Here is a 23,749-nt window from a genome sequence, read left to right on the forward strand (position 1 = left end):
AATTTCTGCAGCAAAAGACCTAAACCCAACAAAACAAAAATGTAGAGAGGCTTCAAAAGAAACTGGAGTGCAAAACACAATCTATGATCAATACAATATACTGTCTGTTGTATAAGACCTGACACATATAAAATAATGCAGTTTCTGTAATTCCATCTGATGTTAGTGTTTTTATGACATTGTGCTATGACTGACTAAATCTTCCTGTTGGACGAGAACATATGTTAGTGTTTTGAAAAATTATTTGATTTTGAGACATGTTTGCAGTGTTTTGGTAGACATAGTGTATTGTTGCTAGTGTATTATTGTATTTTGAAAATTAGCGTTGGAGTTTAGTTTACAATGTGTGATTGAGCATGAAATTAAACGTTTTGCCAATTGTGTGTTGTAGCCTATGTGTTGGTGCGTTAGGAGTTTAGGAAATTTGTTAAAAGTACTGAAAAAATTGTCATAGCGATTGTAAAAAACTGTAATTTGTCTAGGGTTTTTTCCCCTATACATAATTACTAAACACATTACAACCGATGTAGCAAAGGAAGTCCCGACTCACAGGTGAAAGAGCCGATCACCTTTTAGACGGTCAATCAATTCGTGAAGGCGCATGCGCATTAGTTGAACCAGCCTGAAAAATTGTGTTGTTTTTAGCGCAGTCTGAAATAATAATTTATTATACTATTGTTGTTAGATTTTACTGCTGATTTTATATAAGTTCTTTGATCTTAATTTTGACAAACTGTTTTGGAGATTTCGGTTTTCCCCCATTCAAGTAGATTGAAGTGGTTTTATTCCGCTTGTTTACGTAGAAAATAGCAGCCCGGGAGCTTTCCCAAGATGGCCGCGGAGTGGGCTGACTCGCCTTGTAAGTGACTTTGACTTAGTCTGAAACGCTGAAAAACATTTATTTGTTAGTATCTATTTCCCAACAGTAATCAGAATCGTTCAGTCACGTGAAGACTCGGTCAGTTTTTCAAAACATCAGCAGACTATGCATGAAATCTAGATTGTGTCAGCTTAGGTTTCAAGTAACGCTGAAGCAGCTAGACTATTTTTACTCTTACAGTGAGAAGTGAGAGGAAGAACAGTGATGATTGACAGAATAATGGGCGGAGTCAGCCGCATGTTCGTACACTGCACGTTTTCTTGCCATCGGACTGTACTAGTGGTGACGAGGAGGAGCATGAAGAAATGAGGGGCTGATGCATCTGCAACGAGGATCATCCCGGGCTAAAACTGCAGGTCAGAGTTATTTCTTAATCTGAGCTCAATGTTTATGTCGTACTTTGGATAAAGATGGAAGAGTCCACCCCTGTTGTTAAATTCCTGTTTGCTGCATGGCCAGTTCAAAACATTACAGTAAATGTTTTCAGAGTTGGAGGGAGTATTTGACTACTTTTGCATGTGTTAGTTTTTTCAGTAAATTGATACTGCTATTGTTCTGTCTTGTCTGATTTTATCAACAGTTCAGTCTTCTAAAGTGAGCGGAGAGATCACTGCTGGGATACATTTGGGGCCTTAGGACCAGGGGGAAACCTTTGATCAGGCCTCCCAGCTCATTCAGTATAAATAGTGTACAGTTTGTAAGGCTCACCACACCAGTGACGTATGCATCTACTTTTATTACAAGAACACTAGGGGATGGTATACTAAATACAATATTAGGGTATCTATATCAATTATAATGGTCAATCAAAGGTTATGATGTTCCTTCAAGACACATACACAATCATAGAGTCAGGCATATATTGAGAGATGCTCCAGTTGTGCACAGTTACAGACTGTCTGCTAATCAGTAATGCACGGTCAGCCTGTAATGATGCACTAATCCAGAAGGAGGCGGTCACTCTCTGTATCAATGTGTCCAAGCAGCAACCCTTTCCATCTATACGGGTCAGCACTTTGCGTGTGCCTGTCTATGATGATCCTAATGAAGACCTGTACAAATATTTTGACCGCTGTGCTCATGCCATAACAAGTGAGGCAAAGCGAGGAGGCCGCACAGTTGTGTACTGCAAGAATGGACGCAGTCGCTCAGCTACTGTCTGTGTGGCCTATTTGATGAGACATCAGGGTCTCTCCCTAACAGATGCCTTCCAGGTATGAACAGTTAAGTCTAATTTTCATGACTTCCTTTTTAGGCTTGGATTTTACATAATGTACACATTATAAAAACACACCACTTCCATCAGGAGCACTTGACCAACTAACTAGCCTTTTTGCACTTGAAGGAATGTTGCGGGTTCAGCGAGCTTAATCGACAGTATTTGTGGCATAATGTGGATTGCATCAACAAATTATTTTTTATAAAAAATGTTTACAGGAAGGTGCTTACAGTAGAAATGAATTAGACCAGTTCGTAAATGTTAAAATACACACAAGTATAGCCACAAAATGTAAACAGTGTGGTATTTTTGTGCTGCTCAATTGTTCTCTAATTCTTATTTGTTTCATCAGGTAGTTAAAACGGCCCGGTCAGTAGTGGAACCTAATCCAGGATTTTGGACTCAACTGGAGAGATATGAACAGGAGCTGAAGATCAGGAGGTCAGCCAGTAGCAGATCCAACCCTCCTTAATTTTAACATTAGATCCATATTTTCTGATATACATCCCAAACTTTCAGGGTTAGATCTAAGGCCTTACACATAAGCTTTTACTCTAAAGCCTGTAGCAAATTATGTGTTCCCTTTAAATAAGGATATGCACCTTGAATTATGATCCTCAGGTTTTTGCCTTAAAGTGATAGTTCACCCAAAAAAGAAAATGATCTCATCATTAACTCACCCTCATGCCATACCAGACGTGTGTGACTTTCTTTCTTCTACTGAACATAAATTAAGATTTTTAGCAGAATATTTCATCTCTGTAGGTCCATACAATGCAAGTGAATGGTGACCAAAACTTTGAAGCTCGAAAAGCACATAAATGCAGCATAAAAGTAACCCATAAGACTCCAGTGTTTAAATCTGTATATTCAAGAGCGATGTAATAGGAGTGGGTGAGAAACAGATTCATATTGAAGTCCTTTTTTTTTACTATAAATCTGCATTTTTACTTTTTACATTCTTCTTCTTTTGCTTTTGGCGATTCACATTGTGCATATCGCCACCTACTGGACCGGGAGAATTTATAGTAAAAAAGGACTTTGATATTGATCTGTTTCTCACACTCACACACACTTATATTGCTTCAGAAGATACAGATTTAACCACTGGAGTCATATGGATTACATTTATGCTGCCTTTATGTGCTTTTTGGAGCTTCAAAGTTCTGTCCAACATTCACTTGCATTGTATGGACCTACAGAGATGAAATATTCTTCTAAAATCTTCGTTTAGATGGAATGAGGGTGAGAAAATGATGAGAGAATTTAAATGTTTTGGGTGAACTATTCCTTTAAGACAAATCCCTTGTATGTGTGGTGGGCGTTCTGGTGCACTATGGCTGCCGTTGCATCATCCAGGTGGATGCTGCACACTGGTGGTGGTAGAGGAGATTCCCCTATACTGTGTAAAGCTCTTTAAGTGCCTAGAAAAGCACTATATAAATGTAAGGAATTATTATTATTGTAGTGTGAGTATTTGCTTATTGTCTGTGCATTATGCTTCTGCCTTGATAAAAAAATTTTATTGACAATTTTACTTTGAGAGATATGCTTTGATTTGGCTGGTAATTGATTTGATCATGCTAGGCTAAGCAGAACGGAGTACATTTCATAGTAAATTTGAAAGTAAGACGTAATATACTGTAATCAGAGTAGCCATCATCACCCTACTGTAAATGGTCAGATTAATGTTTTAAGGAAGTGATTTCTGTCTACTAAAGCAGAAACATTGTTTATTACCAATAGGCTGTTAGTAAAACAATAGACTCAGAGGATTTAATATTAAACTGAAAACCACATTGTTACATTTTTTAGAAGCAGTCCTGTTAACAACCCCCCCCACCATATGTTCAACTCATTTCTATGCTGGACCCTTTACTATATATGTCATGTTTTGTATATAAATATTTTATTCAGTCTGTAATTGTCTATCATCCTCAGGAATGTCCCCAGCCGTGCTGATAGGCACTTTGTTCTGCGACATTTTCTGTATTTTGCTGTTGTCAGGTAAAATTTTAAATATAAATATATAAAAGCTAGGCTCTAAAGTTCTTCCATATAACTCATCTCATTTGACTTTGTTGAATGGCCCAGCTGACTGCTAGCTTAAGGAGTTTTGCTGGTTTAAGTTAGTTTACAGTAGCTGTACTCAAGCGGTGTTCAGCTGGTTGATCTGGTTGGCCAGTTTGTCCCCCAGCTCTGTTTTACTTTTTTGTGTGACCCAATAAAGGAATCGCATAATAAAAACATTATTAGTGTAGTTGGATACACATGCTGTAACAAAAATGAACATTTGCAAGTGTGTTGATAATTTTCAACTTAATTAAAAGATAGAATGTGTAACATTGGTCCACTTTGACTGTTTATTTACTAACTGGCAGCAATAAAGGAAATATCAGCAGGATTCATAGCAGAATAAATGTAGGTGTTTATTACACGTTGTTCTCTTCAATGAAATGACCAAGGGAATTCTGTTACACATTAATTTCACTTAAAGGCAGAACAAGATGGAGTTGTATGGGGCCTAAACTTTATCCCACTCCTGGCGAACGCTATCTATCCAATCCAAATAGCTGGACACTTTGGTGTAGATGCCCAGTTTGTCTTTCTGCCCACAGCCCTCGCCCCAGGACACCAAACCAATGAGGAACCATGTGTCATGATACATTGTCATCATCGGACCCCCACTGTCACCCTCACAAGTATCTTTGATTTGCCCCAGCACACCACCACATAACATGTTCTGCGTCAGGTTGTTAATCATATAGCTGGAACACTGTTTGCTGTCTATAATTGGAATATCGATAAAATTGAGAGCTGAACTGTAGCGTTGAGCTGTCTGGTTATCCTTCCCCCAGCCAGTGACCACTGTCATGGTACTGTTGCGATGCAACATTCGTTCTGCCAAGTCCTGGCTAGGGAGGCATGCTGGGAGTATGTATGTGGAAAATGTTGCTGGTCCAGACAAGCGCAACAGAGCTATGTCATTGTCCACTGTGATAGGGTTGTATTGGGGGTGAGTAATGGCTTGTTTGACAGGAATTACCATCTCTGTGTCTTCTATCTTGTACCGTTCATAGTCACCTGGAGAGATGATAATCACACTTAGTTAAAAACATACACATCATAAAAGTGCCTATTGCTATATATTATTCATTTTTTTTTTATATAATTTAGCCATTTCTCTAACTTTGCCAGACTTAGACCCCATCCACGTGAATATGATATTCCTGAAAACAAAGTTGTTTTTTTTTTGGTGTGTGTTTTGGCCTCCGAGTCCCTCAACACTTAAACACTATTTTAAGTCACTGAAAACCGATGTTTTTAAAAATACCTTACAAAGTGAAGACTTTTCAAATTGCTGTTTTCCATGATTCATTTCGACAGGTGAAAAAGAGATTTTGGAATACAGTGACATCACAAACACAATTTGCTCATGACAACTAGAGGTCGACCGGTAGTGGATTTTGCCAATACTGATAAGTGAGGTAAAGTCCGGTAACAGATTAAACGGGCGATAGTTTTTAAAATCGATTTATAGAATGTTAAAAAAAATGTCTTCGTCTTTTCTTACTAAGATGGGCACAGACATAGAGGCAACACGACTCCTAAATTATTACAATTCCTGTTGTAGTTTATTGTGAAACCAAAATCCCAATAAAAGTTGATTTGGTGCAAAATGTGGAACATTTAACTATAAAAAAGACCAAAACACAAAGGGGGCTCTTAGTTTGAAATGAAGAGATTTGGTTGCATTACAATGCTCTATGTTTAAGTATTAACCTATATATTCACCAGTTTTGTAAATATACTGTAGATATTTCACCAGATCAGGTGTTATGAGGAATAACTTTTATTATTATTCACATGAAGTGAATTTGGAAACTTAATATATGTGCTGATTGGACACGTTTCCATATAGTCAAATTTTTTTTCCCTCGATGATCCAATCAAAATAATAAAAATGTGCATTGACGTGAGGATCAAAATATGGATGATTATTATCGATGATGAAAGATTTAGATACAAAAAATCCCCACGTGAATGTTAATTACGGATTAAAAAACAACAACTATCGATGACTATCGACAGATTTTTGCCTGTAACCGGTAGTTCCAAAAACCAACTATCAACATGATCAATTGGTAAATCCAGTGGTTGATTATTAATGATGGGCATGCACGAAAAAAAAAAAACACGAAAATGTAAGTCATACATTTTTGTTTTTGTGAACTATTCCTTATATATCATGCTAATATACAGCATAACTCTTTTCTACATGTCTTGGCAATTGTCTCTTATGTAATGTGTGCGCTGTATTGCAAGCTGCTTTGGTAAGAAAGCATTTTCTAAGAACAAATGCGAAGTATAAATGTAAGGAAGGATTAAGAAGGATTACACTAAAGAGATTACTAAAATGAATTACATACCCAGTACGACGCTGAACCGTGTGCTTGTCTCTAGGCAGTGAGCTGCAGTGAGAACCCAGTTTTCATCAATCAAAACTCCACCACAATGAAACTTGTTTTTATGATTTCTTATAAGAGCCTGTGAAATACACACACATTGTAATGAGCTAGCTACAAATCATTTTAATGCATTACCAACTGGAGCACAAAATATGGCTATAGCAGAGTTTTTGGTACAATATATAATGCCCTAATGAGCGTGTATAAACATTCAGCACTTTAGTCAACATATATATATAAGATAAGAAAATACCTGCCAGGGACTCTCTCCCTTTTTACCAACGGTGCCCCCCATAACCCATGGCTGTAAACCAACTTTTACTTGCTTATTTCTATAGAATGACTTTGCAATCCGAATCTGGCCACATGAAGCCTCGTCTGTAAATGAGAAAGATGCACAGAGAAATTAATCTGCTCAAAAGTAATGGGTACTTACATCTTGAGATACATCCATTGAACTCCAAATGGTAGAAATAATTGGAAGATAAAAATGTTTTTGGGTCAAAGAACTAGAACACATTTTATCTGGAGTCAAATGATAGCTTCACAGTTTGCACATTAGTCAAGCAAATTAGTTTATATGACTAAATCAATCTGACTGCATTAGGATACACCAACAAAAGTAATTTTACAACACATTTTTACTTTGTACAGTGTACTCTAATCAGTCATCTGGAAATGGCTGTTTCCCAAATAAAGGCTCTGCCTTCCCTCCCTACATTCTTTGCATGACACTTATAATAAATAAAATTAACTACATACTTTTGGCAGTGCACTTTCTAGAGTCATCTTGGAGTTGGTATCCTTTAATACAACTGCATGTGCGACTAAGACCATCCTCTTTCTCGTGGCACTCATGATCACAATCGCCATTGTTCTCAGAGCAGTTAGTGGCTGTGCTGCCTAAAAACAAAACCACAGAACTTCTATCAGGACATTTATTACCATAACCTCAATGTATAGAACTCCAGAGGTTCACTACTAAATGTCCCAAATTAGCCATAACAATGTCAATAAAATAAACTGCACCAACCATTGGTGGATGTCTCCACTCTAAATCAAATCTGCCACTAAAATCAATTGCTGTAAGTCAAATGCTGTAACTTGTATACAGAGATGTTTTCACACTTTTTTCGATTGCTTGGTCTGAACTCGAGTTTGATTACACCCAGCAGGTTGCATTTTCATGCATTTTCAAAGTTTGATTTCAGTCAGACTTTTGCAAAATTGGACTAACAGACCTAGATAATGTAATTGTAACTCAGCTTTATCCAGCATGTATACACATAAATTGGACTGTAATTGTCCTCTGTGATGTGCAATGTCAAAGGCAATTTATTCAGAGACAAACTGGAATGAGAAAGGTATCATACTATACTAATTGTGAACACATGCAAAGATGAAAATTATACATCATCAATGGCAGTTCACTTCCGTGATTTAGGATGGATTGCTTTCAGACCAACTAACCCCAGGATTGGGAATGTATTCCATTACAGATTACATGCTGTAAAATCTAATTTGTAATGTATTTCGTATAAGGTCAGTAACATATTCTAAATACTTTGGATTACTTCTTCAGAACTGGTAGATTTTTTTCTCTTGTTTTGACTATAAAACTCTGTACCCAGTACAGTAAGACAAATAACACATGTTAAAAACACATTATCTGAAAAACCTAAATATCTAATACAGTGTTGTTTCTAAAACAAGATCAGTCAAATTGATCTTGTTTTAAGGATTTTTAGATATTTTTACAGGAAAGCAATACAAACATTATTATCAAGAATATGATTTTTGCGCTAATATCAAAGATCTTACTAGAAAATAAGAAATTATGATCCAACATGAATTTTCTTGATATAAAAGTATGATCGTGTCTGGTAACATGTGCATGTAAAATGGCTAGAAATAGCATTTTAGCTTGGCGTAAAGCTGAAAATGTACATAAGGTTTATTTCTATTTCTTCTGCTCCAAACTTCCTTCAAACGTACTTCTCTGTCTGCTCGTATGAATGTAACACATCATATGAAAGTGTTACACCGCTGTTCAAATGAACTTTGGATCGCATCATTTATATGTATAAATGTTTTCCATCTGAAAGGACTGAATATTAAATTAAACAAATGACAATAAAATGCAAAATAATCTCTTCAGTAATCAAAATACTTTTGAATGTAACTGTATCATAATTACCAATGATTTAAATTGTAACTGTAGTGGAATACAGTTACTTATATTTTGTATTTTAAATACTTAATCTCGTTACATGTAGTCCGTTACTCCCCAACCCTGACTAACTCGAACCGTAACCAAGTTCAGAAGAACCATACAATCTTTTGAAGAGGAATCTAAAAACTGCTTTTACACCAACCCAACAAACTGAACACATATGTAAAATTGACTCAGGTCCACACCAAAAGCTCTAGTGTAAAAGACCTGTCAGAAACAAAGAGGCTTACGCAGGTGGCAATTTCTCCCTTCAAACCCTGGGTTGCAGATGCAGGAGTAATCCTGAAACACGTCCACACACTTTCCATTAACACATGGATTCGAGGCACACTGGTCTGCGTCTAAGAGCACACAGCATATATTCAGTAATGAATAGCAGTTATGATGGCCTGCAGCGATATTGTATAAGACAGACCAGACTAACCTATATACCCTGTCCAGAATTCCATCTGCAAAAAGAACAAATTGGTTAGTGGATAATAATTTAGAAAAAAAAAAAAGAAAATACATCTATAATTGTTTAAATGCTAACAATACTAACCGTAGCCTCCCTAGTATTGAAGATTTCCCTCGCCTCTTCGAAATTGCATTTTTCCTCCCTACACTCACGCTCCAATGATGGGGGCTTTAGTTCCTCCATAAATCCATTAGCTCTTCTTGAGCGCAGGATCATGTTTGCTTTTGGGCTGCTAGAAAAAACTGACCAAAACAGATCCAAGGTTCATAGTACAGAGAACACTGAATCGGCACCAGAATAACAACTATAATTACTTTTGAACCTAATGCACACCATTTCTCTGATGAGCGTATAAGTTAATAAGAACATAAAAAAAATAAAAATTCAATGTAAAGACAATTGCAACACTTAAAGGGTAAGTTCTGTCAGCCTCAGTTACCATTCACTTTGTATGGGGAATAAAAGATGCAATGAAAGTAAATGGTGTCTGAGGCAGAATGTCCCTAACATTCTGCCAAGCATCTCCTCTTGTGTTCCACAGAAGATAGAAAGTCATTCCAATTTGGAATGACACGAGTAAATAATGATAGAATTGTAATTTGGGTTTGCAACTGTTTACAAATTCTAAATTGGTATTGATTTCTCATATATTACCTGAATTGCAGAGAGCTCTGGCAGCCCAAAATACAACCAGCACTGAGATGTAGAGGAAGACGCTCCTCATCGTGGCAAAAAACCCCTTTGAATACAACAAGACGCACATTTCCAATTACAATTCAACAATGATCATCTGTTACGTTGGAAGATTTTACAGAATTTAAACTGACTAGATGTATATGGTTGATTACATTCAAGGCTACAAAGTACACTGCTTGAACTACTACAAAATAACACACACAAAAACTGTACACAAACTTACCGTATTTAGCAGGGATCAGCTGAGACAATGAGAGGCCAGATTTTTCCTCTCCTAGAGGAGAACTATAGTGGAAGTAAAATGAATAAATGTAATTGTCTTAACTTTTATCTATCTCTGCTTTTTTTCCAGTCCAACAGGACAGCACAACATGTCCAGCCTTTAGCAAGTTATAGTAACTGAACTCCAACAAACATTGCACAGAACAAACAATACTGGCTGAGATCATTTGTATCAGGAATTTAAGTTGCAAGTACTTTAATATCATCCACTAGTTAAGCAAAGAGTCAATCAATCAATACTTCAAGACTTTACCAATCTTACATATTTATTTTTTCAATATTTACTTACATTCTGAAAATAAGAAAGGAACTGGAATAGTTGATGTGGTGTTTGAAGTGTGTTAATGACTAACTATATCTGTTTACCAAGAGTCCACAGTCGAAATGCTCCTGTATTCTTGTCTTCTGTCTGCCTACTGATGTCAAACTCTACTACAGCGAATGGTTTAATCACTACTCAATCATGTTTGTGATTCATAACATTTTAATTTATAAATATTTATTTTTCAAATGAATATAATAATATTAGTGTTCTTCCAGAATTCTTATATAAATAATTTTATTAAGAATTCTGGAAGAACACTAATATTATTGTGTTCTTCCAGAATTCTTATATAAATTATTTTATTAAGCTTTACATTGCTTGTATTTGTCCAAACTGTCCCACGTTGTTTTTTCTCTCTAGAATGGATGGTTTATGTTGTCATCAATAAATGCACTCATGGATTTATCCCCATTTTGATTAGCGAAAGCATTTTTTAGCTCATATTTCAGTTGCATAATGGGTCATGCATTCTTGCGCTATTTTCCTAACATAAATGAGTCTGCATACAATATAGTTATGTGATACTGATCTTGAAATAAAAGCTGCACACACCTATTATTTGAAAAAAGAAATAAAAAAGAAATAGGGTTAACAAAACAATTGATCACAATGACAACAAAATGAGCACATTCAGAGATGCACAGTATAGCTACACAGCTACATTATAGTGGAACCATAACATCTGATATCAGTATCCTTGAACTACCCTAGTTCTAACTAGGCTAAACTGGTTAGCGCTGGTTTGATGGCTATGAATAGCATAGCCATACAGTTCACCAACAAAACTTGGTAGGTGGTTGACCATCTTGACCTTTCTAGTAAAGTTGATTTATGCTTGTGAAGCAGCAGATTCTTTCTGGTTAAGTTTGACTGCTAATGTTGTCAGGCTAGCCAGGTATCCTGATTTGGGTATCAGAAATTCAACGTTCAAACCACAACATGTGCTGGTGAACAGGTATGCTGGTCAGTACCTTAAATAAATTAGCACCTTAAATAAAAATAACATGTATGTTATTTAATGATGCAAGTTCCTGCTATTGAAAATCGAGAGCTGCAAACTTGCAAATGAGCTTTGCGGCAAAACAAAAAAAAAAAGGTTTGCTGGAGGTTCACCACTACTGGCGAAGAGCAGCAAACTTCTGGCAAACATTTGAACCAAATGTGAAAATAACAAGTGGCAAATTTGCTGCATTAATAGTTTAGATTTTTTTATTTATTTTTTATTAAAAGTGCCATGCAAACAACAAGATGAGGATGGGGGGTTGCATGGCGCCATGGGGGGGTCGGACGTGTGAATGTTGAGCTCTGCGCACTTTGCTAGTTTTTAATTATTTTTGTGTCTCAAACCGGTGAGATTTGATACACCCTGCCACAAATTGTCTATGAAGTCAACATGTCAAAGAATTAAAAATCCAGGGACTGGATGGACAGTGCGGCGAGAGAGATTCAGCAGCAACTGGCGAACCTGTCTGTAATGCTGGTGATGGTTGTGGAGGACTTGGACAATCTTGCTGTTATATGTCGATCGATCACTGCAATGGAGACTGAATTATTTGAGTTGGTTATAAGAAATGAGGACGTCGAGAAATGGATCGATTATCTGGAGTGATCAGAGAAGGAATTAACTGCTAACCCGCTAGTGACCAATATAGATTAGAACATGTTTGGGAAAAGCTGGAAGACCTTGAGAATCATAATCGGCAAAAAAACTTCTGAATTGTTGGAATTCCTGAGCATGAGGAAGGCCGCGATATGGTAAAATTCCTAGACAAGCTTTTTCCGAGTCTGCTCAACATAACAGGCCATAAACTGGAAATCAAGCGAGCCCACAGAGTTCTGGCTCGGAGTTCTGGCTTTGGCCAATTCTGGCCAAATTTCTTAGATCATCCGATAATGATCTCATGTTACAAGAGGCAAGGAGTAAAGGACGGCTTTCTTGGAAGAACTACAAAATTTTCTTATTCCCAGACTTTGTGGATTTGACAAGAGAGCAACGTGATCGATTCAAGGAATGCAAGAAACACTTACATCAACATAAGGTAGCTTTAGCACTGAGAATCATTGAGAATTTTATCTGTTGTTGATTGCACAATTGGAAACATCTTAGTTTCAGATCACGCCCTGCTGAGTTTAGAGGTGTTGCCAGAAATGGAGAAAAATAATTCATATAGTTGGCGCTTTAATGTATCCCTTTTGCAAAATCCTGATTTCCAACAAATGTTAAAGGCTGAAATCAATGTTTCCCTATCTGTCACTCACTCGAATTTGTGTCGATGAGTTGACACTAGGGGGTTACACTTGGGAGCCCAGACATCTCTGATCTTTGAGAAAAGGCCAATGGGAATTGGCGTGTGGGATTTGCATGCCCCTCCCCTGGACATACGGGTATAAAAGGAGTGCCGCTTGCAAACACACACTCAGATTTCTTCTTCGCAGCCGAGCAGACACATTCACTGAGCTGAATCCTTCCTTCCATTCATCTCTCCTCTGCTCAAATCTGCTGGATCTATGGCGCATTGCAGCGGTTCTCCCCCTCACACACTACGGTTGTGTCGAGCAACACCCCTAGGTGCTTCGGCAGTACAGCAGAGCCCTTATATATATATATATATATATATATATATATATATATATATATAAATCACTAAAAGAGTATATCATTCTCTAAAAGTGTGGCACAAAGGAAAGCATCTTTTTCAAGATGCCCTTTCGTTTGTGTGTAATTCCTAGTTGCAGTCGATTTGTCTCCGCTTCTGATGGCCACAATCGCTACCTTACATGCTTGGGTGCTACCTTAACCCTTAAGGGGTTAAGATCCAGGGGTTTTGGTTGAGGGTTCAGTGTTTTGTTTGTGACATCTTGGGCACTCAGGTTTCATTTTTCCCCAGAATCTGTAATTTGGAAGATGGGGTTGTCATCAATGTGCGGAATAAACATGTTGAGGATTGGGTCCTAACCAGTGTTATGGTCGCCAGACAGGTGATTTTGAGGGGTGTGAAGTCAGCTGGAGTGCCCAATTTCAGGAGTGGTGCTCGGAGATGGGGATGGTGGCGGCTCTCGAAAAGTGTCATATAGAAGAATGGAGAATTTGGATTTGTTTGTTGGGAAATGGGGCAGATACTTGCCATTCTTGGAAGGTTCTTGGTGTGGAACAGTGGAGAGAGAGGGGTAGATGTTAATGTGTGTGATTTTTATATATTTTTTATTTGTTTTTATTTGTTTTTTTCTTTATTCTGTATGTGCTCATGTGTGACCACAGGGTGGTGTGTTTAGGGTTGAGGTGGGCTTGGGGATGAGGAGGAGGAGGAGGAGGGGGTGGTAGTGGGAGTTAATTGGTGATTTTTTGTATTTATGTTTTGATTTTCTGTGTTCAAATTAAAAAAATGTTAATCATAAAAAACAAGATGAGGATGATGAGCTTTGCATACCAGCAGCACAAGATACCACTTGGCTCATTTGTGTCTCAGGGTCTGGAAATGAGGGCATATTTTACAGTTAGCTATTCGTCTTGTATTGTGCGCCTTTGTGTTTAGGTCTTGTTCCAGTAGCTACAGTTTCCAGTGTACTTTTTGATCTATAATAAGGTTGTATGAATGAAGTTGACTCAGGTTGCATAGCTAAGTGGAAGAAGAGTGAGGTGTGGTCCCAGGGCATTCTCTGTATCAATCTATTGGCCCTAAAAGATAAAGCCAACAGGATCCGTCTGGGTAACACTTTATTTTACGTAGTCCTTGATACAGAGTAATTACTTAGTTAATTACTTAGTAATAAACGTTGTAATTACATGTACCAAAATGTAATTAACATGTAACTAAGTTATGGTACAGCCTGTACTTACAGATTGTAATTACACACATGTAATAGGCAGCTACTGTTACACATATGTAACAAGCCGAGTCTGTTACATACGTGTTACAAACTTGGTACACTGTAAATATGTAAGAAAGTACTTAGTACCACACAATGTAACAAGAAGTACTTAAATATATTAGGCTACTAAGGTCTGCAGTTACACATGGCAAATGTGTACGTTTTGTAGCATTACATGTATGTAACATAAAATAAAGTGTATCAAGATTGTACTTGAGTGCAATTCATGTGTATCTACATACCTTATCCATCTTAAATAACCCACTAGTTCACCGCTAAAATACATGCATTAGCTTCTTTATTACATATAGAACATATTACATATAGGTATAAGCTACGTAAAATAAAGTGTATCAAGACTGTACTTAAGTGGACTTCATTTCTATCTTACCTTATCCATATGTACCTTAGTTTGAATTAACTCTCTAGTTCACTGCTTAAATACATGCATTAGCTTCCTAATTACACTGCAACTACAGAAAATTACACAGGTATAAGCTACGTAAAATAAAGTGTATCAAGACTGTACTTAAGTGGACTTCATGTGTATCTACATACCTTGTCCATATGTACCTTAGTTTGAATTAACTCTCTAGTTCACAGCTTAAATACATGCATTAGCTTCCTAATTACATTGCAACTACAGAAAATTACACAGGTATAAGCCACGTAAAATAAAGTGTATCAAGACTGTACTTAAGTGGACTTCATGTGTATCTACATACCTTGTCCATATGTACCTTAGTTTGAATTAACTCTCTAGTTCACAGCTTAAATACATGCATTAGCTTCCTAATTACATTGCAACTACAGAAAATTACACAGGTATAAGCCACGTAAAATAAAGTGTATCAAGACTGTACTTAAGTGGGCTTCATGTGTATCTACATACCTTGTCCATATGTACCTTAGTTTGAATTAACCCACTAGTTCACCACTAAAATACATGCATTAGCTTCTTTATTACATTAAAATTACAGAAAATTACACAGATATAAGCCACGTAAAATAAAGTGTATCAAGACTGTACTTAAGTGGACTTCATGTGTATCTACATACCTTGTCCATATGTACCTTAGTTTGGGTAAACTCACTAGTTCACAGCATAAATACAAGCAGTAGCTTCCCAACTACATTACAATTACAGAATACTGTATTTTAACTCAATAGTGTAGAGTTGAATTGATGTGGTTACCCTTTCCATCCACCTGCCTGCACACAAAAGGTGACATCATCAAAATGACAAGTCAAATTGTACATTTATTTTCCCCCTTCAAATACAACATATAATTAGCAATGTAATTAGGAAGCTACTGCATGTATTTAAGCTGTGAACTAGAGAGTTAATTCAAACTAAGGTACATATGGACAAGGTATGTAGATACACATGAAGTCCACTTAAGTACAGTCTTGATACACTTTATTTTACGTGGCTTATACCTGTGTAATTTTCTGTAATTTTAATGTAATAAAGAAGCTAATGCATGTATTTTAGTGGTGAACTAGTGGGTTATTTAAGATGGATAAGGTATGTAGATACACATGAATTGCACTCAAGTACAATCTTGATACACTTTATTTTATGTTACATACATGTAATGCTACAAAACGTACACATTTGCCATGTGTAACTGCAGACCTTAGTACTTCTTGTTACATTGTGTGGTACTAAGTACTTTCTTACATATTTACAGTGTACCAAGTTTGTAACACGTATGTAACAGACTCGGCTTGTTACATATGTGTAAAAGTAGCTGCCTATTACATGTGTGTAATTACAATCTGTAAGTACAGGCTGTACCATAACTTAGTTACATGTTAATTACATTTTGGTACATGTAATTACAACGTTTATTACTAAGTAATTAACTAAGTAATTACTCTGTATCAAGGACTACGTTAAAATAAAGTGTTACCTTGATTGGTATAAAGAAGCTAATTCTTGATGTTTTCCTCAGCTTAACATGTGAGAATGAGGTCTCATGGCGTAAGTACAACAGTTCTGTACAGGGTTATATCAAGCTAACCATGTGCAAGATGAGGTTTGCCACTTAAAATTTGTATCTTAATGACATTTTTGAAGTTTTGTTTGTTCCTTGAGAATCAAACCCATGAGCTTGTCAATGCCAGCAACATGCTCTAGCAGTATGAACCCTCACACACAAGTCAAAAAGTGCTCTGAAACTACATTCATGACTATTGCAATATCCTGACAAATGATCATCAGACTGACCCTATTTAGAGATACTGGGAACAATTTCACTGAACCATCTGTCCTGCCTGAGCTGGGACAAAACAATTCTGTTTTGCAACACCAGTCTTCTATAAGGGATTTGTTTTCATTTTGAAGTCTCTTATCTTAAGATCAGCTAGATCATTTTAGGAACAAGGAAGATATGAAAACAAGGAGGAGGGCTTTTGTTTGTTCACAATTATTGTGATTATCACTATCCAGACCATGTTGTTAAACACTAATCAGGTCATTCTGCATGCAGAAGCCCCATGGTATACTGGGTATAATGTGATATTATATCCAGCTCCTCTGCTTTGTCTGTAGGCCTATGGGGAGAGTGTTAGGTTCTGAAAGATTGTTTGTTTAGTCACCACATATAAATTGATCTATGCTTTGGTTGCACTGTTCAGTCCACAAGGGTTTCACCCAGATAATGGCTCAAGACTCCCTTCAAAATGTAAGTATAACTGGACATAGTATACATATTCTTGCTAAATGTTGCTTTATTCTGATATGGGATGTCTTCTATTAATTTTATAGAATAACTTACAGTTGCAGTTGGTTTGATAGATAAGAAGCGATATATTAATATTATTTTAATTAAATAGGACAATTTGTAATTTGACAGTAACAGTTTTACTTACAATGAGCCCCATGTAATTGTATATATGTATATTGCGTATATAAACCATCAGGGTTGGGGAGTAACGGAATACATGTAATGGGATTACGTATTTAAAATAAAAAATATAAGTAACTGTATTCCACTATAGTTACAATTTAAATAATTGGTAACTTTAAATAGAATAAAGTTACATTCAAAAGTATTTTGATTAATGAAGAGATTACTTTAGCATTTTATTTTCATTTGTTTTATTTAATATTAATAACATTCATACATATAAATGATGCAATCCAAAGTGTATTTGAACATCAGTGAAACACTTTCTTATGATGTGTTACATTCATACAAGCAGACAGAGAAGTAAGTCTGAAGGAAGTTTGGAGCAGAAGAAATAGAAATAAACCTTATGTAACTTGTCAGCTTTACACTAAGCTAAAATGCTATTTCTAGTACATTTCCATGCACATGTTACCAGACATGATCATACTTTATCAAGAAAATTCAACAGCTGACAACTCTATACTAACTCTATATGCCTGTTAGTAATTTTAAAGGGTTGGTTCTCTTTCCATGTCATGCCATCTCTGAATTAATTTCACAAAATATATTAAAAAAATATATTTAGCTTATTATGAAAGAAATAATTATTTTTGCTTAAACAAAATAAATAATTAAATCATAATTGTAAAATTCATCCTGTCAGCCATTGTAGCCAAGTACATTCAAAATGTTCAATGAAATAAAAATCTAGTTAAAGATAATTAATGCATGTTTTCCAGTTTTTCCACAATACAGTGATAAAAAAGCAGTATTTACCTACATACATTTTACAGAACACTTTTTTTTTATGAACAGGGTGTGCAAAACCTACTACTTCACTCACTAACATTTTGAATTCAGTTGTTATTTATTAATATTATGACCCAACAATTATTTATTGTTGTCCAGTTTGCCATTATAACATGATACAGTATTATTATTATTATTATTATTATTATTATTAAAGGAATTGTTGTATACAATATTGATATATTTCTGTTTTATTTACTTTACTTTCACTTAGCTTATATTCTAACACTGCAGTGTATTGTTCATCATGTTGAAAAAGACTGTATTTTATAGAAGCATCATAGGCAACATTAGTAACAGTAAACATACAAGGCACGGGGCCACTCAGCACTCTTAAGAACAGAAGAAAGAAGAAAAAAAAAAACATTGCTGTTGATCAAGTGCTGAAACTTTGCTTGGTGCTGAACAATCTGGAATAATGTTAAACATTGTCACTTCTTTGCAACCTGAACTTCAGAATGTTAAATATTTGTGTCACCCGTGCTAAAAAAACAATCTAGACGCAGTGCAACAATTGAAACAGAACGCAGTTGTCTCGTCATGCGTTTTTGAGACCTGAAGTTCTTTTTAACGTGACACAGTTTCTATAAATGTGCTGGTCCTGCCGGTCCATGTCACCCCTCAAGCGTTTTTTTGGTGAGCTTTCCTACTTTCCCGGACATCAGACCCCCGCTGTGATGTGTTGGGACAGGCCCACCCTGTTTTGTAAGTCTCTATTATTTTTAGAGCACCTATTATGGTTATTCAAATATTCCCTTTCATGTAGTGTGTTATATGGTTGTTTGTGAATGTAAAAAAGTCTGCAAAGTTTCAAAAATCAAAGTTGTGCATTTGTTGTGCAAATGGTGTTATTGACTTCCAGAAGAAAGAACCGATTCTGAACATCTGAAACGAGTCGTTAGTAATTTGATAACAAAAAACCTGCCTCTGGTCTTCATTGGCTGCTCACAAACAGCCAATGATGCCAATGGTGTAGTGCTTGAGGTCGCATTGACCCGCACTGACCAATAAGAGCAGAGTAGGCTCTCTGAAAGAAGGAGTTTAGAATGAATCCTTTAGAATGGATCATTGAACGAGTCGTTTTTGACACTGAGAAAAAAGGTATTTCTTATCTAATGCTGCCATTTAAATTATGAGCAAATAAAAAATTATAATAGGTGCTCTTTAACACATGTATAAAGACATTAGTTAATTAATAGTGTGCTTCAAGACCTGAACTGTGTTTGTCAGATATGGAAGCCATGCAAAACTTGGAAGTACTATGGCTCCCCAGGAACAGGGTTCCTGAAATCTAGACATTGTGAAATACAGTGTTGAACTCATTGCTTATGATCAAGTATGTTCACAAGAGTTACAGCTACTCGGCTGGAATGCCTTGGTGCGTTCACCTCTCATTTCATTTTCTTATCTCTCTTCATTTTTTTCTCAGATGATAAGGATAATTGTGGGACTGGTTGTCTCATCTGCCCTCTCATCGGGGATGATCATTGATGAAAAGGGGATCCCAGGGCCTCCACCTCCTGGCTCACCTGACAGTCCCATTCCTCCTTTCGACTATTTTGATGGCTCTGCTGTGCATAATAACATTCCTACGTATGCCTATGATAATCACCTTGTGCCAAAAGGAGGCAATCCCATAGCCAGAGATGGCCAGGTGATGCCATACGATGACTCATTGAATAGGTATCCTATGCCCATTTTACCAATCCTGCCTGACGGATATCCCCTGCCTACCAGACAACAACCAGACTTATCATACTGTGACTTGCTCCTTCAAGAACCAATGCCTCCACCTGTGGATCAGATACCCTGGTTCTGTGTTTGTTCCCAATGTAGAGGGGGTAAAAGAGGCCCAAAGGGGGACAAGGGAGAAATGGGGCAGCCAGGTTATTAATATGCCCTAATTCTCAGACACTGTTCATCTGGAACCTGCATCTTTCTACTCTCAGTAATCACGCAATACCTTCTCTTTTGTTTCCATTTCTTAGGTCCTCACGGTAGTCCAGGATTAAGAGGCTTGACAGGTTTTATTGGTCACCCAGGAATTATTGGTCATCTGGGACCGAAAGGTAACTACAGAGACTCCATTTCTATTCGGAAGTCTGATGAAATCAACTGTTGTGGATAATCCATTCACTTGACTTTGGTGGTTTATAACAACACATATTTGGAATGAATACAGATTATAAGGAGAGCATTGCCAATAATGCTTCCATTTTCCTTATGAAAGGTCAAAGTGGTGATTTTGGTGAAAAAGGAGATCAGGGTTCATTGGGGTATACAGGACCTAAAGGAGAGCCAGGTGTCAAAGGTGAGTTAACTTTCTCAGCAAATTCCAGCCTGGTCTCATAGAATCACAATACAATACCTACATTTTGCAAAAATATTTTTACATGGCTAGTTGTACGTATCGCAGGTGTTTCCTAGTGAAATAAACACTACAGTCTCTAAAACAACAATTACTTTTATTTACACAATTCATGAGTAAAATGGCACATTATCAGTTCATCAGATATTATCAGTTATTATCAGTTCAAACACTTTTCATACTGTTATGATATAAATCGGTTTGACGATAAAAAGGTGCATGACTTATAAAGTGATACATTTGCATTACATAACCAACTACATTTACAAGCTTATTCAGATGCGATCAAGTTGCGCGGAAGCTCAACTCATAGAGTGTTGCACCTGCCGCTTGAAGAACCGAGGCACTTGTCCTGAAGAGCTCGCAAATCAACACATGAGCCAAAATTTTATAAAGCGCCAGAATATCACATGGTTACAAAATCATCCAGGTGGATGCTGCACACCAGTGGTGGTTGAGTCCCCTTTTCACTATGTAAAGCACTTTGAGTGTAATGTCAGAAAAAGTGCTAGTGTAACGTTTATTCATACTTTAGCAATTGTGTTTTTTATCTCACTTTTGCTTTTAGGACAATATCCCTTAAGTTTAGGACTAAGGTATGGCATAGGGATGTAGGTTTTGTTTATTTAAAACTCTATAGACCATTAATAAACTCATCTGTTTGGGTGAACATTTAACACACGGTGGAAATTTCACCCCAGAACTTCTGCGAAATGTGTAATGAACCACATAATGTAATTTTGCAAAAATGTTGCTAGTTACATAATTTTCATGAGATCAGACTAGCAAATAAAAAAAATGCAAACAAGCAAGGTCATCAAGGCCTTGTTCAGAAAAAATATCCGATATTTTTTTTGCCTATATGCATGAAATCCCTTTAGCTTTTTGTAGTCTGAACAGGAAAAAACACATGAAATTTGTTTTTCACAAGTTTGATCGAAAGCACCTTCATAGGTGGCTTGAAATCCAGTTTTAAAATAATTCGAATTGTGTTTCAGTCTGAGTGGTCAGCATGGATTTCATGTGTTTTTTGTAATCATCATTCATAAGATATGTTAAGGTACGATAACCTATGGTAGTTGCAAGCCACCACAATGCATTAGCCATGCGATTCTTAATACATTAGCTACTGAATGTCTTAAGTGCTTGTCTTCATGGGAAAGTCTAGTTTAAAATTAGTTTAAAAGACCACAAAGCATGTCAAATATTCAAATATTTCCCTTTGCATGCTCTTTGCTGGTCTTTATCCCTTGCTTAACTATGTTACAAGCAGTGACAGCAGCAACTAACACTGCATGTGCCACCCTTTCTAATTTTTGCACTGTTGTCTGCAATTAATGTGTTCAGATTTGGGTACTGCTCTCATGAAAAACATAATCAATGGCGAAACATCCATTGCAAAATCTCACATATGGTAAACCTAAAAGTATGTAAGTTTGAGTCGTTACTATGATAACCAGCCCGGACATACTAGCAAAAGCATCAGTAGTTTGAACAGAAAAAATTTGATTTGTCCACATATAACTTGAAGATTCAGAAAAAACTAAAATTCCCCAGCAATATGAACAAAACCTAAATCTTCTTGCTTAGGTGATAAAGGAGACAATGGTGTGGATGGGAATCCAGGACAGCAGGGACCACCTGGTGAACCAGGAGGGTGCCCAGTAACTTGTTTCTCCATCCAGGGATCTCCAGGAGAAGTCGGCCCACCTGGGATTACAGGGGGAAGAGGACTTCCAGGGTTAGAAGGAACTCCCGGGCCGAAGGGCCAGAAAGGGGAACTCGGGAATAATGGTCCACCTGGAGCTCCAGGTTTAGATGGCCAGAAAGGAAATCAGGGAGAAACGGGTGAATGCCATTGCAAGGATGGGCTAGAAGGTGCAAATGGCATAATAGGGCTTCCAGGACCAAAAGGTAGTAATGGGTACACAGGCCATGAAGGTGCAGCAGGGCTAAATGGAGTCAAAGGGCAAAAAGGTGATATTGGTGAAATTGGTCTTCCTGGCCCTTGTTCTCCAGCAATACAGTCCACTTTTTTAGCTGCACTAAGCAGCAGTTACCCACTGCCAGATTTTCCAGTTCCTTTCATTAATGTTATTTACAACAGAGGGTTTAGCTTCAACCACTTCAGAGGGGTCTACAGGGCACCGGTTAATGGCACCTATGTCATCAGCTACCACTTGGCTGTCTCCAGCAAACTGCTCAGAGTGGGGCTCTTTCACAACTTCACACCTATCGTGAAAAGTTCAGGAGTGACAAATCTTGGTACAGTGTCTCAACAGGTGGTCCTGCACCTTGTCATGGGTGATGAAGTATGGCTACAGGTGAAGGATGTAAATTCCAATGGTTTGTATACCAACGCTGAGTGCAGTAGTACATTCACTGGCTTCCTCCTCTACCCAGACAGCTGTGATATGCCAATGTCACGTGACCTTCCAGAGCCTACAAGCGGAACTTACAACTGGGGAGAAATAGAGGAGCTCACCACTGTTGCCCCAGATGTCCAGCACTAACAACCCTCCCTAAAACACGAAAACAGGCAAAACACAAAATTCCAGATGTAGTGCCTTTAAAAAATTCAAAATCTTGTTAAGGGGGTTTCTGAGGTGAATTGAAAAGACTCAAAAGTGGAATAAATTGTTATTCTTAAAGGGATAGTTCACCCCAAAATGAAAGTTTTCTCATCATTTGCTCACCATAATGCAATCTCAGATGTGTATGGCTTTCTTTTTTCTGCTGAACACAAATGAAAGTTTTTAGAATAATATTTCAGCTCTGTAGGTCCATACAATGCAAGTGAATGGTGGCCAAAAATGTTAAGCTCTAAAAGGACATAAAGACAGAGTATGAGTAATCCGCAAGACTCAGTTATTAAATCCGTATCTTTAGAATTGCTATGATAAGGGTGGGAAAGAAACAGCTCAATATTTAAGTCCTTTTGTACTATCATTCTCCACTTTAACTTTCACATTCTTCTTTTGTTTTTGGTGATTAACATTTGTTGTTCATATAAACACCTACTGAAAAGGGAGAAAAATGTATGGTAAAAGCATATTTAAATATTGATCTGTGTCTCACCCACACTTATCACATCGCTTCTGAAGATATAGATTGAACCACTGGAGTCTTATGGATTACTTTTGTGCTGTATTTATGTGCTTTGTTTGAGCTTCAAAATGTTAGTCCCCATTCACTGGCACTGTACGAACCTGGAGAGCTGAAATATTCCTCTAAAAATCTGAA

The 23,749-nt window shown here is 37.0% G+C and overlaps 3 protein-coding genes across 3 annotated transcripts; 2 read left to right on the forward strand and 1 right to left on the reverse strand.

Annotated features, from left to right (window-relative positions):
* The first annotated feature begins 799 nt into the window (after positions 1-799).
* On the forward strand, positions 800-4,285 carry dusp28 (dual specificity phosphatase 28). The gene is made up of 4 exons (XM_052135051.1): positions 800-859; positions 1,061-1,236; positions 1,461-2,094; positions 2,452-4,285. The coding sequence occupies exons 3-4, from the start codon at positions 1,750-1,752 to the stop codon at positions 2,569-2,571; spliced, it is 465 nt and encodes a 154-aa protein (XP_051991011.1). The 5' UTR covers positions 800-859; positions 1,061-1,236; positions 1,461-1,749; the 3' UTR covers positions 2,572-4,285.
* A 188-nt stretch (positions 4,286-4,473) lies between these two features.
* proca (protein C (inactivator of coagulation factors Va and VIIIa), a) lies at positions 4,474-10,628 on the reverse strand. The gene is made up of 10 exons (XM_052135050.1): positions 10,526-10,628; positions 10,178-10,239; positions 9,913-9,997; positions 9,343-9,500; positions 9,226-9,250; positions 9,032-9,142; positions 7,331-7,471; positions 6,822-6,946; positions 6,530-6,647; positions 4,474-5,183 (listed from the first exon to the last, which is right to left on the reverse strand). Exons 3-10 carry the CDS (start codon positions 9,980-9,982, stop codon positions 4,624-4,626), a joined length of 1,308 nt encoding a protein of 435 aa, XP_051991010.1. The 5' UTR covers positions 9,983-9,997; positions 10,178-10,239; positions 10,526-10,628; the 3' UTR covers positions 4,474-4,623.
* Positions 10,629-19,152: 8,524 nt separating this feature from the next.
* On the forward strand, positions 19,153-23,262 carry LOC127649780 (complement C1q and tumor necrosis factor-related protein 9-like). Its single transcript, XM_052135011.1, has 4 exons — positions 19,153-20,024; positions 20,127-20,207; positions 20,369-20,449; positions 22,097-23,262. Exons 1-4 carry the CDS (start codon positions 19,568-19,570, stop codon positions 23,017-23,019), a joined length of 1,542 nt encoding a protein of 513 aa, XP_051990971.1. The 5' UTR covers positions 19,153-19,567; the 3' UTR covers positions 23,020-23,262.
* The last annotated feature ends 487 nt before the right edge of the window (positions 23,263-23,749 follow it).

Source organism: Xyrauchen texanus, chromosome 9, assembly GCF_025860055.1.
Source record: "Xyrauchen texanus isolate HMW12.3.18 chromosome 9, RBS_HiC_50CHRs, whole genome shotgun sequence".
Classification (NCBI taxonomy): Eukaryota; Metazoa; Chordata; class Actinopteri; order Cypriniformes; family Catostomidae; genus Xyrauchen; species Xyrauchen texanus.